Source organism: Tachyglossus aculeatus, chromosome 27 (genome assembly GCF_015852505.1).
Source record: "Tachyglossus aculeatus isolate mTacAcu1 chromosome 27, mTacAcu1.pri, whole genome shotgun sequence".
NCBI classification, from domain to species: domain Eukaryota; kingdom Metazoa; phylum Chordata; class Mammalia; order Monotremata; family Tachyglossidae; genus Tachyglossus; species Tachyglossus aculeatus.
The window spans coordinates 2,348,346-2,363,902 of NC_052092.1; the positions used below are offsets into that span (position 1 = coordinate 2,348,346).

Genomic DNA, 15,557 nt, shown 5'->3' on the forward strand with positions numbered 1-15,557 from the left:
ACTCCCTTGACCTTCCCCCAGCTCGACTCGAAACAGAAATGGGGGCTTGGAGGACTGCGATGTGGATAAGCTCTTGGGGTCTGGGTCATCCTGCTTGACTGGAAGCTCGCTGTGGGCAGGGACTGTGTCTTTTTATTGTTGTACCGTATTCTCCCATGCGTTTAATAGAGTGCTCTGCACAAGGTAAGCGTTCAATAAATACGATTGTCTGACTGACGGAGGGCAGGAAGCACGTCTACCAATTCTGCCATGCTGAGTTTATTTTATTTTGTTAATATGTTTTGTTTTGTTGTCTGTCTCCCCCCTTCTAGACTGTGAGCCCGCTGTTGGGTAGGGACCGTCTCTATATGTTGCCAACTTGTACTTCCCAAGCGCTTAGTACAGTGCCCTGCACACAGTAAGTGCTCAATAAATACAATTGAATGAATGAATGAATGACTCCCCCAAGTGCTTAGTACAGTGCTCTGCACACAGGAAGAGCTCAATAAATAATAAATACCACTGATTGACTGATAATCCCACAGGGAGGTGGGGGCAAGGACTGGGGATTTGTGGGCAAAGATCTCGCTGAGGATGTTGGTCCCACGATCCCCTTCGGGAGGTTACTTTTTGTTTTTTAATGGTATTTGTTAGGCGCCAGGCACTATACTAAGCACTGGGGTAGATGACAGAAAATCAAGGTGGACAGATTCCATGTCCCCCCATGGGGCTCACAGCGGTCATCCCCATTTTGCAGATGAGGTAACTGAGGTCACAGAGGAGTGAAGTGACTTGACCAAAGTGGCGGAGCCGGGATTTGAACCCATCAATCAATCAATCAATCGTATTTATTGAGCGCTTACAGTGTGCAGAGCACTGTACTAAGCGCTTGGGAAGTACAAGTTGGCAACATATAGAGACGGTCCCTACCCAACAGTGGGCTCACAGTCTAGAAGGAGGAGACAGAGAACAAAACAAAACACATTAACAAAATAAAATAATTAGAATAAATATGTACAAATAAAATAGAGTGATAAATACGTACAAACATATATACATATATACAGGTTACAAGGTGATGAGGTTGTCCCCCAGGGGGCTCACAGGCTTCATCCCCATTTTACAGATGAGGGAACTGAGGCCCAGAGAAGTGAAGTGACTCGCCCAAAGGCACACAGCTGACAAGTGGCGGGGCTGGGATTTGAACCCATGACCTCTGACTCCAAAGGCCGGGCTCTTTCCACTGAGCCACACTGCTTCTCTATTATTACTTTATCGACCCCAGCGTTTGACACATCACCCCAAACACACACACAAACACACACACAAATACACGCGCACACACATACGCATGCACACACGCCTGACAACCACCCCCATACTCCCACCAATCCACAAATATGCACCACACACACACACACACACACACACACACACACACACACACACAGTCCCTCCGGCCCCCAGGGCCCTTAGCTCTTTGAAAGGCGATGGAGAAGGGTTGCATAAGGATTACAAGTGAATTTTTCGAGTCTCAGAGGCTTTAGCTTTGCCTGTTGTTTTGCAAAATAATTTGCTCCCGTGGATAATAATAATAATAATAATAATGGCATTTATTAAGCGCTTACTATGTGCAGAGCACTGTTCTAAGCGCTGGGGGGATACAAGGTGATCAAGTTGTCCCACGTGGGGCTCACAGTCTTAATCCCCATTTTACAGATGAGGTCACTGAGGCGCAGAGAAGTTAAGTGACTCGCCCAAGGTCACACAGCAGACATGTGGATGCTGGGAGAACACTGGGCGTGATCACATGAGCCTGGGGAAGGGTTGGAGTTTTAGTTTCACAAGGCGGAGGCCTTGAGAAGCAGGGGAGGGTGAAACACAGCAAAGTGCAGCAAAGTGCTTGGCAATCGATCGTATTTATGAGCGCTTCCTGGACTGGGTGCTGTACTGAGCGTTTGGAGAGGCCAACACAACAGAGTTGGTAGACACGTTCCCTGCCCGCAACGAGCTGACAGTCTAGAGGACTGGAGAAGTATTCTAAACTATTGAGAACTCCAGAGGCGTTCAAAAATGCCTTTTTTCTTCTCTTTCTTCTTCTTGTTCTCCCAGGTAGGGGCAAGGGGGCCAGAAAAACTCTTTCTCTGCATTCTTCACTCTGTGGGTCCTTAAATCCACCCTTCCTGGCTTTACGGGAAAGTAGACTCTTAGATTTATTAGATTTATTCATAATACTAATAATGACGGTTTTTGTTAAGCGCTTACTCTGTGCCAAGCACTGTTCTAAGCGCCGGGGTAGCTACGAGGCGATCGGGTTGTCCCCCGTGGGGCTCACGGTCTTCATCCCCATTTGCCGGATGAGGTGACTGAGGGGAGGCTGGGGGCGGGGAGGGGGAAAGCTGCACTCACCCACAGAGCAGATATCAGTGAAATGGTCTTCCCCCTCTTCCGCATGGATCAGATCGTTTTTACTCTTCTTTATGGTGGCTCTTTTCAGCACTGCAGGGGAGAAACAGAGAAAGAAACGCAGTCCAGTGAGCCCGCCACGGTAGATTTTGCCTTCTTCTTGCTCTCCTTCTCTCTCTCTTTCCCTCTCACTCACTTTCCCTTTCTCCCTTCCTCTCTCTCCCCCTTTTCCCTGTCTCTTTCTCTCTTCCCCTCCTTTCCCTATCTCTCTCTCTCATCTCTCTGTCTCTGCTTCTCCTATTTTCTCTCCCCCGGGTAGAGCTCACAGGGGACTCTGCATGCTACCAGGCTGCTCCCTTGCCCACCTTCATGCAGGAGTGGAGTGTGTGTGTATGTGTGTGTGTTGGGGGGGGGGGACACACAAACAGTTCATCACTGGGAGGGGGGGTGGGGATGTGGGAGCGGGAGGGTGGGGGCTACGGATTGGAAGATGGTTTGTCTGCTCTCCGGAGCTTGGAGAGAGGGCCCGGGATCCCCAGAGCAGTGAGAAATGAGGCCTTCATGGAGGCCTCTGGGAGCACCCGATTTAGAGCAGAGGCGGGTGCCCTGGAGATCGATGAACCAATTTCGAGCCTTGGGGTTGGGGAGCTGGGGGAGGGGAGTTGGTTGGCAGCACCTGGAGCAGGCCTCCCTTGGGGGCGCGGGGGGCGGTCCCAGAGACAATCCGGAGAGGCCGGAGCGCCTCCTGAACACAGCAGTAAGACACGTCACGGTGTGGTGATGAGCACTGTCTAGCAGAGGGGGCGGGAGCCCCCTGAACTCCCCACGGCCCCCACAGGGACATTCGGGGGGGGCCCGGCCCATCCCTGCCCCCCGACGATGGGAAGCCGGCCACCCCGGGCCCAGCGGCGGCCTCACGGTCCGTGCGACGCAAGGCCGAGTAGCCCAGGTGGCCGAGTTGAGAAGATGGGCCCGGTTGGGCTTCCCCGGAGCCAGGCGGAGGGCCGACTTCTGGGCGGGGGGAGGGTCGCCGCCGGCAGGGGCAGGGGTCACCCCCCGCTTCTCAGCCCCCTCCTCCCGGGGGGACCGAGCCGGGTGGGGACCGGGCCTCCCTGCGGACCCGTCGAAGCCACTCACTGTTGCAGCTGCCTCCGCCGGCACCGCCGCCCGTGTCCGCCGCAGACGTGGCCCTCCCTGACGGCCGAGGGGACGAGAGAAAACAGAGACCGGATGGCGGGGGGAGACGGGGTGGGTGGGAGGGGTGGGGGGCCGGGGGAAGGACGGTCAGAGAGGGGAGAGGGGAGGTGGTCACTGAGCTGCTGCGGAAGGGCCCGGCTCGACCTCTAGACTGAAAGCTCGTCGTGGGCAGGGAATGTGCCTGTTTATTGTTCTATTGTCCTCTCCCAAGTGCTCAGTCCAGTGCTCTGCACACAGTAAGTGCACAATAAAGACGACTGAATGAATGAAACCCTTGCTGGCTGGCTTGCGGGGAGAACAGTTACTCGCCCCCCACCCTTCAAAGCCTCATCGCAGGCCCATCTCCTCCAAGAGGCCTGACTAAGCCCCCCTTTCCTCTTCTCTCACACCCTTCTGCGTCCCTCTGACTCGCTCCCTTCCTTCATCCCCCTTCCCAGCCCCGCACCACTTAGGTTCCTCTCTGTCATTTATTTCTTTCTATTCATGTCTGTCTCCCCCAACTCTAGACTCTAAGATCGTTGTGAGCAGGGACTGTGTCTGTTTATTGTTGTATTGTTCTCTCCCGCGCTTAATTCAGTGCTCTGCACACAGTAAGCGCTCAATAAATACCATTGAATCAATCAATCAATCATATTTATTGAGCACTTACTATGTGCAGAGCACTGTACTAAGCGCTTGGGAAGTACAAATTGGCAACATATAATGAGAATGGTCCTCCACCGCATATGCTGGCACAAGTCAGGGCCCCAGTCCCCGGGGCTGGGGAGATGTGGGGGATACCCCTACCCACCTGGTCTTCCCACTAGACAGGATCACCACACCCAGTCATGTCTTACTGCTTCAAACCAGCGCAGTCTCGCTCCCCACCGCTTAGAGCCACTGGGGGTGAGGGGGATGGGGGTGTTGAGCCCCAGCTTTTGGAAGAAACTCCAAAGGAATGGACCCCTTTTTCCCTAAGGTGGGAAGTCGGAATCCTCCCCCCCACCCCCCCGGACATTGGACGGTGGGGACGGTCCCCTGGGCGTGCTCGACATCCGGCCCAAGCGTGACGGGGCATGCAGAGACAGGGCGTGCCCCCCGATCCCTCTGGGCCCCGAGGGCCGATTGGGAAGAGCAGAAGGAGAGAAAACCACCTACCGTCCAACGGGGACTTCTCCTCTGCATTCTTGTCCTCCTCGGCCAGCATGACTTCCTCTGGAAGAAGAAACCGCCATACCCGGAGTCAAAAACAAGCACGTTCCAGCCCCCGGTACTTGAATCCATCCATCAATCCTTCAATCCATCAATGGTGTTTATTGAGCGCTTACTGTGTGCAGAGCGCTGGACTGGCCAACCTGCCACCCGGGCCCCAGTCTGGGCCCAAGCTCTGCCAGCACGGAGGTCTCTCCGGAAAACCCTGGTTTCCGCCCCCTCCGCTCCATGGAAACCACCGAGGATCTCCTTCCTGCCAAACCCGACAGCCTCGACTCCATCTTAACCTTCGTCGACCTCTCAACTGCCTTAAACGCTGTCCACCACCCCCTCCTCCCGCAAACGTGGTAGCATTTGTTAAGTGCTTACTTCGTGCCAAACCCCGTACTAAGCGCTGGGGTGGACACAAGATCATCAGGTAGGACATCGTCCCTGTCCCACATGAGGCTTGTAGTCTAATCCAGTAGGAAGAGGGTTTAATCCCTATTTCCCAGGTGAGGGCTGGGGCCCAGAGAAGTTCAGTGGCTTACCCAAGGTCAAGCAGCAGACAAATGGCAGACACCCAGGCCGAGGCTCTCGCTACCACCGGGCCAACACAATTTGCTCCTCTAACGCCAACCTACTCGCTTTATCTCTCATCTCTCTCACGATCGACTCCTTGATCACGTCCTCCCTCCAGAGGGGAACTCCCTTCCCTCTTCGTATGATGATGATGGCATTTATTAAGCGCTTACTATGTGCAAAGCACTGTTCTAAGCACTGGGGAGGTTACAAGGTGATCAGGTTGTCCCACGGCGGGGGGTCACAGTCAATCCCCGTTTTACAGATGAGGTAATTGATCTAGATGTAACAAGCTTTCAGAGAACTAAATGAGACGGAGCATGGCCGAGCTGAGGCCAGGGAATGGGGGAAAGAGGGGATCAGGAGCATTTTTCAGCCAGAAATTGCTCTATTTTATTGCAGGGGGGGAAACACAGAGGTGCTTGCAACAGCCAGGTGATTTCGGCTCAGTATTTCCCCTCCACCTCTTCTTCCCACATGAAGCAGGAGTGCTGAGGTCACCACTCTCCCCTTCTTCAAAGATCTTCCAGAATGTTATTTCCTCCAATAAGTCTTCCCTGATTAATCCTCTCACCTCCCCACCCTACTCTCCCTCCCTGCTGCATCAACTTTGCACAAGGCTTAGACTAGTGCTTGACGCATAGTGAGCGCTTAACAAATACAATCATAATAATAATAATGGCATTTATTAAGCGCTTACTATAAGCAAAGCACTGTTCAAAACGCTGGGGAGGTTACAAGGCGATAAGGTTGTCTCACGGGGGACTCACAATCTTAATTCTCATTCTACAGATGAGGTAACTGAGGCACAGAGAACTTAAGTGACTTGCCCAAAGTCACACAGCTGGCAATTGGGCAGGGCCGGGATTTGAACCCGTGGCCTCTGACTCCAAAGCCCGTGCTCTTTCCACTGATCCATGCCGCTTCTCTTAATTCGGTATTCTCAATAATACCGAACTAATTAATTCCCCTCCAAATGCCTCTCACTCTACAGTAACCTGCGTGTCCCTTCTTAGCATTGAACCGGTGGGATCGGCAGGCTTTGAGACAAAGTTAAAAACTCATCCCCTCTGACTGTTTCTTCATATTTTAGAAGAAAAGCAAGGCAAGATTGGAGAAAGAACATGGCACACCCAATCTGTCCAGATGATCAGAACCATAACAATAATAATAATAATAATACTCGTAGTATTTGTTAAGCACTTACAATCACTTAACTTCTCTGTGCCTCAGTTACCTCATCTGCAAAATGGGGATTAAGACTGTGAGCCCCCTGCGGGACAACCTGATCACCTTGTATCCCCCCAGCGCTTAGAAGAGTGCTCTGCACATAGTAAGTGCTTAACAAATACCATTATTATTATTATTATTGCAGTGTGTCAAGAGCTGTCCTGAGCACTAGACACAAGTTAATCATGTCAGACACAATCCCCGTCCCACAAGGGGCCCGCGGTCTAAGCAGAAGCAAAAACAAAGAATTGAATTCCCATGAGAAAAATGAGGCCTAGAGAAGTGAAGTGACTTGCCCAAGGTCACTCGCAGGCAAGTGGCAGAGCTGGGATTAGAACCCAAGCCCTCAGGCTCCCAGATCTGTGCATTTTCCACTCGGCCAACTCTAAAGGAATGAAGTAAAAAAGGAGGATTTTTCCCTGCGATCTAAGCCTCCACAGAGAAGGGTTTTTGATAATGTGCATCGTTCCCAGCTAAGGGAGATATTTTAAAAGCTTCCGGGGAGAGGCTTAGGCATGGTCGCTCTTTCTTTCCAGCCCCCTGCCCCCTTCTGAAACACTGAGACCATCAAGAGACAGAGGCTGCGGCCGAGAGATAATTTTTCTTAGCTCAAGGCTAATTCCTCCAAAGAGCAGAGTCCCTTGAAGTTCCCCTTAGCTGGACTTCCCCAACCACTCTCCAACTTGCTCTCACAGATACAGCCAGCAGAACCTCAAGGACCGGATCTCTGGAAATCCCATCCAAGCTGAAAATCCCATCCGAGGGGGTTTTCCAAGGATTACTGGGATTGTACAATACAACAGAGTCGGTTGACATTTTCCCTGCCTCCGATGAGCCTCTCAGTTCTGCTGCCCATCTCAGCTGGTTCAGGATCAACAAGGGGAGGGAGGGAGGGATCCGGGTCTGCGCTCCTCTTCTTTTTTCTGGTATTTGTTAAGCACTTACTATGTGGCGGGCGCTGGGATAGATGCAGGCTAATCAGGTTGGACACAGTTCCTGTCCCACAAGGGGCTCACAGTCTTTATCCCCATTTTACAGATGAGGGAAATGAGGCACACAGAAGAGAAGAGACTTGCCCAAGGTCACACAGCAGACAAGAGGTTAGAACCCAGGTCCTTCTGACTCAACTGACTGGTGCCAGGTGGGCAGAGGTGATAGGAAGGAGGACGGGCGCATGTTGCTGCAGCCACAGCTGTCCATGCCACAGATGGACGTCCAGTCTTAATAATAATAATTATTATAATGGCATTTGTTAAGCACCTACTACGTGCAAAGCACTGTTCTAAGCGCTGGGGAGGTTACAAGGTGATCAGGTTGTCCCACAGGGGGCTCACAGTCTTAGTCCCCCTCTTTGCCTTTGTCTCTGTCTCCCTTCTTGTTTCTCTCCCTCTGTCTCATTTTGTCTCTCCCCCTTTCTCCCCTTCCTTCTCTCGCCCTCTTCTCTCCCGCTGTCTCTCTGGGTCTCTCTCTTTCCTCCCTTCCTCTCTCCCCCTTCTTTCTCTCTTTCTCTCCCACTTTGTCTCCTGCTCTCTATGCCTCTGTGTCTTTCTCTGACTGTCCCTCTTTCTATTTTTCTGAATCTCTGTGTCTCTCCCTATTTCTCTCTGCCTCTTTCTCTCTCTCACTCCCTCCATCTTTCCCTCTTCTTTCTTCTCCTTTTTCTCTCTCCCCCTCTTTTGCCACTTCTTTCTCTCTCCCCCTTTCTTTCTCTTTCTCCCTGTCTCTCTCCCACTTTCTCTCTGCCTCTCTCTCTGTCTTTCTGACTCTCCCTTTCTATCTTTCCCTCTTCCTCTCCTCCTCTCCCTGCCTTTCTCTCCCTGTCTTTCCCTCTTCCTCTTTCTTTTCCATTTTATCTCTCTCCCTCTTTCTCTGCCTCTTTCTCCCCTTTCTCTCTCTCCCACTTTCTGTCTCTTTCTCTGCCTGTCTTTCCCTCCTTCTATCTTTCTGAGTCTCTGTGTCTCTTCCTGTCCTCCTCTCTCTGCCTCTTTCTCTCCCCATCTTTCCCTCTTCCTCTTTCTCCTTTTTTTCTCCCCCTTTCCCTCTTCCTCTCTCTCCCCATCCCTCTTCCTCTCTCTCCCTCTTTTCCTCTTCCTCTCTCCCCCTCTTTTTCTCTCCTTCTCTCGCTCCTCCTCTGTCTCTCTCTCTCCCTCTTCCCCCCAACTGTTTCTTCAGCATTTCTGCGTCACCTAAACAGTTGGGATACTCACACCACCCCCGTTGCACTTATGTACATTATATTTACACTCTTTCGCGTAACAGTCTATTTTCATGGAACCGATTTAAGAGCAGTAACCGGGGGAGAGAAGTCAGTGGTTTTGTAACTTGAGCTTCCTCTTCGCACTTGGCAAATCTCGTCAGGGTTGGAATGTGCCTTCAGTTTTCTCAAATCTCAGAAAATTGGGGGCAGGAAAGGATGTGGTAATCGATCCTTCAGCGGTATTTAGTGAGTGCTTACTATGTGCCTCTGCCCTGTACTAAGCGCTTGGGAGAGTACAGTACACCAGTTAGCAGACACATTCCCGTAATCAATCAATCCTAACTGATTGAGCATCTGCTGGATGCAGGGCACTGCAATCAATACCCGGTATTTATTGAACGCTAAATGTGTGCCGAGTACTGTACTGAATGTTTAGGAGAGTCCAATACGGCTAGACTTGATCCCTGCCCTCAAGGAATTTACAATCCCGGCTCCGCAACTTGTCTGCTGTGTGACCCTGGGCAAGCCACTTCACTTCTCTGGGCCTCAGTTACCTCATCTTTAAAATGGGGATTAAGGCTGTTCGCCCCATGGCGGGGACAGGGATGGTGCCCAGCCCGATTTGCTTGTATCCACACCAGCGCTCAGTACAGTGCCTGACACAGAGTCAGCGCTTAACAAATACCATTATTATTATTATGTAGTGAGGGAGAGACATCAAAGTAAAGTTCAGTTAGAAATTGCAGGAAGTAATAGAAAGTAATTTACCTAGGTGGTAAGTGGGGGTTGGTGATATAATAGGGATTCAATGCCTGTTTTCCCTCCATTTAACACTGGGAGCCATATTTTGGGGAAGGACTGCGTCTACCCTAGTTATCTTGCATCATGGTGAAGCAGCATGGCCACTTCTTTCTCTCCCTCCCTTTCTTTCTCTCTTTCTCCCTGTCTCTCTCCCACTTTCTCTCTGCCTCTCTCTCATGTAGAAGCAGCATGGCCAGGTGGTTAGAGCCCGGGCCCGGGAGTCAGAAGGACCTGGGTTCTAATCTCGGCTCCGCTGCTTGTCTGCTGTGGGAACTTGAGCGAGTCACTTCAATTCTCTGTGCCTCAGTTCCTTCACCTGCAGAATGGGGATGAAGACTGTCAGCCCCATGTGGGACAGGGACTGTGTCCGACCTGATTGGCTTGTATCCACCTCAGCGCTTGGTACAGTGGCTGGCACAGAGTAAATGCCTAAGTCCCACAGTTTTTGTTATTATCATCAACCCTGGCCCTTAGTACAGTGCTGGGCACATCAGTCAGTCAATCACATTTACTGAGCGCTTCCAGTGTACTAAGCACTTGGGAGAGTACAATATAACAGCAAACAGACATATTCCCTGCCCACAAGCTGCTTAATAAGTACTGCTGAGCACTTGAGACTCTAAGCGTGTTATAGGCAGGGAACATATCCGCTAATTTTATTGTACTACTAATAATGATGATGATGATGGCATTTATTAAGCGCTTACTATGTGCAAAGCACTGTTCTAAGTGCTGGAGCAGTTACAAGGTGATCAGGTTGTCCCACGGGGGGTCTCACAGTCTTCACCCCCATTTTCCAGATGAGGTAACTGAGGCCCCAGAGAAGTGAAGTGACTTGCCCAAGGTCACCCAGCTGACAATTGGTGGAGCCGGGATTTGAGCCCATGACCTCTGACTCCAAAGCCCGGGCTCTTTCCACTGAGCCACGCTGCTTGTACTCTCCCAAGTGCTTAGTACGGTGCTCTGCACGTAGTGAGCATTCAATAAATACCATGGATGGGTAAAATAGAGGGTGCAGAATGAGGTTGGCACGGGCTCAACTTATCCCCTTTGAGGGTCCACAACCGTTGCCCCCCCACTGCCGCTCCCGGGGAGCCCCGCTTTCTTACCCGCTTTGAAGATCCACTCCAAGTAGCCGTTGAGCTCTCGCTCGATCTGCTGTTGCCTGCGGAGTTTGAGGAAGGCCCGGCGATTCTCCACCCTCTCGCGTTCTTTGGCGAATTCACTGGGCGGGAGGGGCAGAGAGAGGGGATGGGGTCAGAGAGGATGGGGGACGGGGGGAGTGGCGGGCCCCAGGCCCCATCCCCGGCTCTGGGGAGAGGTAACGGGGGGGAGCGGAGACTGGTCACCCCTGCACCCTGGCCCTCCCCACATGGGCGTGGATGGTACCCACAGACAACCCCATAGTAATAATAACGATGATCATCATCATCATCATCAATCGCATTTATTGAGTGCTTACTGTGTGCAGAGCACTGTACTAAGCGCTTGGGAAGTACAAATTGGCAACATATAGAGACAGTCCCTACCCAACAGTGGGCTCTTGGTTAAGCGCTTACTATGTACCAAGAACTGTTCTAAGCTCTGGGGTTGACACAAGGTAAGTAGGTTGTCCCCCGTAGGGCTCACGGTCTTAATCCCCATTTTACAGATGAGGTAACTGAGGCACAGAGCTTGCCCAAGGTCACCTAGCAGACAAGGGGCGCGGTCAGAATTAGAACCCAGGTCCTCCGACTCCCAGGCCTGGGCTCTTTCCACTCGGCCCTGCTGCTTAAATAATAGTCCTCTGTATTTCCCAAGTGCGTAGTCCAGTGCTCTGCACACAGTAAGCGCTCAATAAATATGACTGAATGAATGAATGAATCCCATCGGCTCCTGTGGCGGACCCGGGCTGGCGGGAGGGGGGTCAAGAGTCGGCTGTGAGACAGCAGAGACCCCACAGAGCCAGCTTCTCATCCCGGCCGGCCCCCTCCATCCTGCCCTTCAGGGGACCCGGGGTTTAGTGGCTCTGCGAGGAGAGAACAAAGTCGGAATCTGCCGAGGCCTGAATTATTCAGAGCGACACAGGGCGGGGGCATGTTGGAGAGGGCAGGCGCCGCCGCCGGGTGCTTTCTTGATTTTTCTTCCAACTCCTCCGAGAGGCGGAAAAGTCGGTGGGGAGAGCGCTGGGATCCCAGGCTTCCGCGGGCCCTTCCCAAAATCAGTGGCCATGGGGTGGAGAGAGGAAGGGTCAAGAGACCCTGTCTCTGGACCCAGCCCCATTAGCAGAAAAAGCAGCATGGGCAGGTGGCTAGAGCCTGGACCTTGGGGTCAGAGGATCTGAGTTCTAATTCCTACTCCTCCCCTTGTCTATTGAGTGACCTGAGGCAAGTCACTTCACTTGAGAAGCAGAGTGGCTCAGTGGAAAGAGCCCGGGCTTTGGAGTCAGAGTTCATGGCTGAACTTTGCCACTTGTCAGCTGTGTGACTTTGGGCAAGTCAATTCCCTTCTCTGGGCCTCAGTTCCCTCATCTGGAAAATGGGAGTTAAGACCGTGAGCCCCCTGTGGGACAACCTGATCACCTTGTAACCTCCCCAGCGCTTAGAACAGTGCTTTGCACATGGTAAGTGCTTAATAAATGCCATTATTATTATTATTCTCTATGCCTCTATGCCTCAGTTCCCTCATCAGGAGAAGCAGCGTGGCTCAGTGGAAAGAGCCCGGGCTTTGGAGTCCGAGGTCATGGGTTCAAATCCCGGCTCCGCCAATTGTCGTCAGCTGTGTGACCTTGGGCAAGTCACTTCACTTCTCCGAGCCTCAGTTACCTCATCTGTAAAATGGGGATTAAGACTGCGAGCCCACGTGGGACAACCTGATCACCTTGTACCCCCCAAGTGCTTAGAACAGTGCCTTGTACATAGTAAGTGCTTAACAAATGCCATTATTATTATTATTTGCAGGCTGAGGACTCAATACATTTTCTCCTCGCCTACTTAGACCATGAGCCCCACGTGGGACTGGATTATCTTGTACCTACCCTAGTGCTTAGTACAGTGCTTGACACATAGTAAGAACTTAGCAAATATTGTTATTACCATTATTATTATTATTATTATTATTATGGCGTAGTGATTGGAGCACAGGCATGGGAGTCAGAGGTCAAGGGTTCTAATCCCAGCTCTGCCACTTGTCCACCGAGGAGCTGAGTGTGAGGTGAATAAAGGGGGCAAATCCAAATCCAAGGGTGATGCGGAAGGGAGCCGGAGGAGAGGAAATGAGGGCTCAGTCGGGGAAGGCCTCTTGGAAGAGATGAGCCTTCACTAAGACTTTGAAGGTGGGGACAGGAATTGGCAGTCGGCTATGAGGAGGGAGGAAGTCCCAGGCCCAGGGCAGGACGTGGGAGGTTGGCAGCGAGATAGACGAGATCGAGGTACAGTGAGTAGGTTGGCGTTAGAGGAACCAAGTGCGCGGCCTGGGTTGTAGTAAGAGAGCGGCAACGGGGGACAGGTGATTTACTGCTTTAAAACTGCTGGAGAGCATGGGAAGCTTCTGTGAGGGACGGTGAAGGCACATGACTGCCTAACTGCCTCGATCCCTGGGTAAAGATGGTGGTTTCCCTTTACTTATTATTGAGAAGCAGCGTGGCTCAGTGGAAAGAGCCTGGGCTTTGGAGTCCGAGGTCATGGGTTCAAATCCCGCCTCTGCCACTTGTCAGCTGTGTGACTTTGGGCAAGTCACTTCTTCTCTGGGCCTCAGTTCCCTCATCTGGACAAATGGGGATGAAGACTGTGAGCCCCCCCCGTGGGACAACCTGATCACCTTGTAACCTCCCCGGCGCTTAGAACAGTGCTTTGCACAGAGTAAGTGCTTAATAAATGCCATCATTATTATTATTATTATTATTTTCGGCATCTCCAGTCGGGGCTGGGCTGGGAGCATTTCGAGACTCATCTGGAAGTCTGGCTCAGCGGCCTTCTGAGAACGGAAGGGTCCGCAGGCACGGAGCCTCACTGTGAGACCCCTGTTCTGCCAGGATCGTTGACCCCCCGGGGCACCCCCAGAGAGCATCATCCTCTCCCCTGCCCGGTCCCCGCCTAGGGAGTCTCTCTGGTGTCCGGGTCAGCGCGGGGCCAGTTGATCCCAGAGTCCCGTCTGGCCAAAGAGCACGGCGGGCCCAGCTGGTACCGGTACTGGCCACTATTAACGGCCGCATCAATCTCCCCGGGTGCCAGCCCGGCTCCATCCATCCCAGCCGAGATGTCGCCGCCGTCCCCGTTGGCGCGGCCGGGCAGCGAGGAGAGGGGGGCATTTAGGGGAACCGGGCGGAGGGACGCCTCACGGAATCACGATCCCGGCACCTGGCCGGGCCGGGAACAAGCTGGCAACCGTTCTGGGGCGTCTTTCCTCGGCACTAGCTTCCTGCCGGCTCAGTGGTATCTTAATGTCAGTCGATCGTATGTTTAGTAACTGTGGTATTTGTTTAGCGCTTACTATGTGCCGGGCACTGTACTAAGTGCTGGGGTGGATACAGGCAAATCAAGTTGGATACAGTCCCTGCCCCATGTGGGGCTCACAGTCTCAATCCCCATTTTACACATGAGGCAACTGAGGCACAGAGAAGTGAAGGGACTTGCCCAAGGCCACTGTGCAGAGCACTTTGCTAAGCACTTGGGAGAATACAGTACAACAATAAACAGATACATTCCCGGCCCGCAAGGAGTTTATAGTCAAGAGGGCATTGGGACATCTTAATGGGCATCGGGGTGGCTTCCTGCAGGCCAGGGATCTGGGGGGTGAGGGGACTGGGAAGAAAGAGGAAAGGAGGTCCAGAGGCAGGAGCATTGACATTTTGGGCGGGGGATAATAATAATAATGATGATGGCATTTATTAAGCGCTTACTATGCGCAAAGCACTGTTCTAAGTGCTGGGGAGGTTACAAGGTGATCAGGTTGTCCCACGGGGGGGGGGTGGGGGGGGCTCACAGTCTTCATCCCCATTTTACAGATGAAGGAACTGAGGCACAGAGAATCAAGTGACTGGCCCAAAGTCACACTGCTGATAATTGGCGGAGCCGGGATTTGAACCCCCATGCTCTCAACCCCATTCCCCACCTGGAGAAGATAGGAAAACGTGAGGAAAAGTGCCTAAGCGCTTCCTACTGTTCTTCTGGGAGAAGAGGAGCCCAGCTCAGTCTGCCAGTCAGTCAATAGTATTTACTGAGCGCTTACCATGTGCAGAGAGCATGGTACTAAGTGCTTGGGAGAGGGTGACTGAACAGTGAACAGACGCACTCCCTGACTACAATGAGCTCCTGCCTCTCCTCCCGTGAGAGGTAATAAGAGCACCGACAGCGGGCAGGAGGCTAGTGGTTAGTGGCTGTGAGGGGTCAGAAGGGACTCCTGGCTACAGGCTCGCTACCCAGAGGTCTGTAGTTCTACAAGAAGGAGGAGGAGAAGGAAAAGGAAAGGAAAAGGAAAGGAAAAGGAGGAGGAGGAGGAGGAGGAGGAGGAGGAGGAGAAGGAGGAAGAAGAGGAGGAGAAGGAGAATTGTGGTATTTGTTAAACACTTATTGTGTGCCAGGCACCATGCTAAGCGCTGAGGCAGATACAAGCTAAGCGGGTCGGACATAGTCCCTGTCCCACATATGGCTCACGGTCTTAATCCTCATCTTACAGATGAGGAAACTGAGAGAAGTGAAGTGACTTGCCCAAGGTGACACAGCAGACAAGCAGCAGAGCCGTTATTAGAAGCCAGGTCCTTCTGACTCCCAAGCCCAGGCTGTCTCCACTAGGCCCCGCCGCTTTTCTGCTCAGCACAATTACAAATGCCGGTCTAGAAACATTTCCTCGTTGGCGTTATTAGGACTCCGTGCCCCAGAAACCCTTGGGTTACCGAGTGTTCCTCCCGCAGCCGGCCGCATCCTCGGCTAGATTTCTCCTCAACCCCGGAGCTCGAGTGACCCCCCACCCCCAGAAATGTGGGCACGGAGGGGCCGGCTCTAAAGACCACGGCCTC

The 15,557-nt window shown here is 52.5% G+C and overlaps 1 protein-coding gene across 1 annotated transcript in view; it reads right to left on the bottom strand.

Moving 5' to 3' along the window:
- Nucleotides 1–15,557, bottom strand: part of CACNA1B (calcium voltage-gated channel subunit alpha1 B) — a 203,806-nt gene that overhangs the window by 96,164 nt on the left and 92,085 nt on the right. Inside the window, 4 exon segments of the mRNA XM_038767811.1 lie at nucleotides 2,389–2,478; nucleotides 3,523–3,579; nucleotides 4,720–4,776; nucleotides 10,672–10,787. Coding sequence (XP_038623739.1) covers nucleotides 2,389–2,478; nucleotides 3,523–3,579; nucleotides 4,720–4,776; nucleotides 10,672–10,787 — 320 coding nt within the window.